Below are 3819 nucleotides of genomic sequence, written 5' to 3' on the forward strand. Positions count from 1 at the left end.
TGTTAAAAAAATTATTAACAAAAATATTATCAAAACTTGGTTTTCAAATTTTAATTCAACCTACTATAGCAGTGGAAGTTATTTAAAGAGTTGAAAGTTCCGAACCTTTGTTAATACATGAAAAATATTTTTAATTTCACAAATAAATGTTATTTGATTATATTGATATGATAAAATAAAATTAAAAATTATTCATATTTCTAATTTAGGTTTTTAAAAAGTCAAATACATGTCACCATTTCTTTAAACAAGTTATTTGAAAATTATAACCATAGAAATATGTCAAAACGAACATATCAGACTGGGGCAGCTAAGAGACGTAAAATTATTGATGACAGGAAGTTTATTGCCACATTACCAAAACTTACTTCATATTTCACAATTCCGTTAAAATCTGGAGGTGAAAGTGAAAATCAAAGTATTAATGAAGGTGGAAATCCATCAACTTTATCAGAGCATTTATCCGAAATAATGCCTCAATCTGAATCTGAAAAACGTGAAACTGCTGAAGGAAATGATGTACCACAAGTAATTTCACAGACTACGTCAAAGCCCGTATCTAGTGATCCTGCAAACTGGATACAGTTTACGGAAGAAGAACGTATCTTTTGGATTAATAAAGGACCAGAATTTTTTCAGAACAGAAACAGTAATTTTAATAATTCAGCTAGACGTTACACAGAAAGTAATGGCAAAGTGAAAACTCGCCATTTGAATAAATCAGCTTTTTTTCGTAAACTGCGAAACGGGGAAACTGTTGACAGATCGTGGCTTATTTATTCTCCATCAAAAAAAGTTTTGTATTGTTTCTCATGCCGCCTTTTCGCAACTACTAGCAATGCGTTTAGTTCTGAAAATGGCTTCAACGATTGGAAACATTCTAACGTGTGCATTTCAGAACATGAAAATACGTTAGGACACAGACAGGCAACAATGATTTACTTGTCAAGAAAAAAGAATGCTGGGCTTTTAATGGATAAAGTTTTAACTGATCAGATGAACAATCAAATCAATTATTGGAAAGAAGTATTACGAAGAATCGTTGAAGTAATTAAGTTCTTAGCATCACGAGGTCTCGCATTCCGTAAAGACGATCAAACAATTGGATCACAGCATAATGGAAATTATTTGGGAACTTTGGAACTACTGAGCAAATTTGATCCTTTTCTTGCCGAACATATAAAAAATTATGGAAATAAAGGCAAAGGATTTACATCCTATTTATCAGCTTCGATTTGTAACGAATTTATATCGATTATGGGATATAAAGTTTTAAGCAAAATAATTGCAGAGCTTAAAAAAGCGAAATATTTTTCAGTAAGTGTTGATTCTACACCAGACATTTCTCACGTAGATCAGCTGACATTTGTTATTCGATATGTGAACGATGGAATTCCAGTGGAACGTTTTTTGGATTTTATTCCCATTGAAAGTCATAAGTCTGAGTACTTGTCTGATACTATTGTATCGTTCATTAATGATAAAGGTATAAATATAAGTGATTGTCGAGGGCAAACATATGATAACGCTCCAAATATGGCAGGTAAGTACTCAGGCTTACAAGCAAGGTTAAAAGAGAAATGTCCCACTGCAATCTTTGTTCCTTGCCTAGCACATAGTTTAAATTTAGTTGGCGCGCAAGCCGCGGGATGCGTCTTGGAGGTAATAGATTATTTCCAACTTTTACAGAAACTTTACTCTTTTTTCTCCAGTTCTACCCATCGGTGGAATACCTTGACAGAATGCTTAGGATCTGGACTTGTGGTAAAACGTCCATCGGATACTAGATGGTCCGCCCATTCAGACGCTGTAACAGCATTGCAAAAAAGCTACGAAAGAATAATGGCTGTCCTTCAAACATTCGAGGAAAACAAAGACGAGCTTCCAGAAACTAGACTCGATGCTCGTGGCCTTCTAAAGAAACTGAAAAAATTTGAAAATATTGTGTTAACAGAATTTTGGGGTGATGTGTTATCCAGAATAAACCAGACGTCAATAAGTATACAGAAGAAAGACCTTCCACTCGATGATGGTCTCAAATTAATTGAATCTTTGATTGCTTTTGTGTGCGAGCAGAGAGAGAAGTTTTCTATCTATGAAACTATTGCCAAGAAAAATTTTCCTGATTCTAAATATAAAGATGAGACGACGCGCACTCCACAAAGAAGTTCTCGTTTGAAATTTTATGATGGTGAAGCGAGAGATGTCATATTGCAAGGTAGCGAAAGATTTAAAGTTGAAGTTTACCTCCCAGTAATTGACACGTTAATTAGTCAATTAAAATCTCGTTCAACAGCCTATAAACAAATTACTGATTTGTTTGGATTTTTTTCAAATTTGAATTCGTTAACAACTAAGGAATTAATGATTCACTGTAATAATTTATGCAGATTTTATACCGATGATTTGAATGAAAAAGAACTAGTACTAGAATTAGAACATTTTAAACATTATTTGGCCCAGGAGAAAAAATTAGGACAATTAGGCATAAATGACATGTATGAAATTGTGAAAAACAATAATCTCGAGGATACATTTCCAAATATTGACATTTCATTTCGAATATTTTTGTCACTCATGATTACTAACTGTAGCAGCGAACGCTCATTTTCGAGACTAAAATTGATAAAAAATGAGTTAAGAAATAGTATGACTCAAGAAAGATTGAGTCATTTGTCAATTATGAGCATCGAAAATGATGTCCTACAAAAAATTGATTTTGATGATGTAATTGAAGACTTCGCCTCTCAAAAAGCACGGAAAGTATTGTTAACATAAATTTTCAATAAAAATAATGTATATATGCTTTTACAATTAATTTATATGTTTTCTACTCTCAAAATAAAACAATTTTTAAAAAATTTTCAAAATAAAATCTTTTTCTCTAAATTTACTCATAAAGGGCCCCCAAATAATCACAGGCCCAGGGCCCCCAGAAGATAATTTTTATAGGCCAATTAGGGGGGTCTCAGGGGGCCCCTAAAGATACCTTACGAAGATGAGAGGTGAGAGCTTTTGAAGCGAAAATGTGGTAGGCTTCATGTATCACCGTGGAATGGAAGGTAGGCCACCAGACAAGCAAGTTTGCTGCACGAGGGTGGGGTACTGGGTTCTAATCCCAGGGACGAAAAAATTTTCAAAAAATTTCTTTTTTTTTTGTTTATTTTAAATTATATTATTTTTTTCTTATGTTTTTCGATATTCTGGAGGTTCCTGCATGTAGGAAAAAAATTTTCTTGGGAAAAATGGGAAAAAACTGGAAAAATCCCGGAAAATCAGTTTATTTTCTCTTTTTCGACTTCTATTGTAACATTTTGCATATTCTACCATGCATGGGGTGTTTTTTGTGTGTGAAGTCCAGCAAAGAAATTTTAATTGAATAATAAAAAAAAAGAATAAAAAAATAAAATGGCTGGAGAAAGATTAAAATTTCAAGACCCCGTAGCTCCCTTTAATATCAAGTTAGAATTTTCAAACTCGGACCCTAAGTAGGGGTCTATGGTCCAAACAAGACTGCAGAAGATAATTCTTATAGGCCAATTAGGGGGGTCACAAGGGGCCCCTAAAGGCATATTACGAAGATGAGAGAAGAGAGCTTTTGAAGCGAAACTGTGGTAGGCTTCACGTATCACCGTGGACTGCAAGGTAGGCCACCAGACAAGCAAGTTTGCAGCAAGAGGGAGGGGTCCTGGGTTCGAATCCCAGGGACGGTAAAATTTTCAAAATATTTTTTTTTTTTAGTTATATTGTTTTTTTTTATGTGTTTTTCGATATTCTGGAGGTTCCTGCAAGTAGGAAGAAAAAAAATTTTTATGTGGA

At 33.8% G+C, this 3819-nt stretch overlaps 1 protein-coding gene across 1 annotated transcript; it reads left to right on the forward strand.

Moving 5' to 3' along the window:
- Window positions 1–279: 279 nt before the first annotated feature.
- LOC107451141 (zinc finger MYM-type protein 1-like) lies at window positions 280–2778 on the forward strand. Its single transcript, XM_071176998.1, has one exon. It carries the CDS (start codon window positions 280–282, stop codon window positions 2776–2778), a length of 2499 nt encoding a protein of 832 aa, XP_071033099.1.
- Window positions 2779–3819: the final 1041 nt, after the last annotated feature.

This window comes from Parasteatoda tepidariorum, unplaced genomic scaffold (genome assembly GCF_043381705.1).
Source record: "Parasteatoda tepidariorum isolate YZ-2023 unplaced genomic scaffold, CAS_Ptep_4.0 HiC_scaffold_81, whole genome shotgun sequence".
Lineage (NCBI taxonomy): Eukaryota > Metazoa > Arthropoda > Arachnida > Araneae > Theridiidae > Parasteatoda > Parasteatoda tepidariorum.

Excerpts from the sequence above, each read along its gene's own strand:
- LOC107451141 (XM_071176998.1), top strand. The coding sequence starts at position 280 with ATGTCAAAACGAACATATCAGACTGGGGCAGCTAAGAGACGTAAAATT.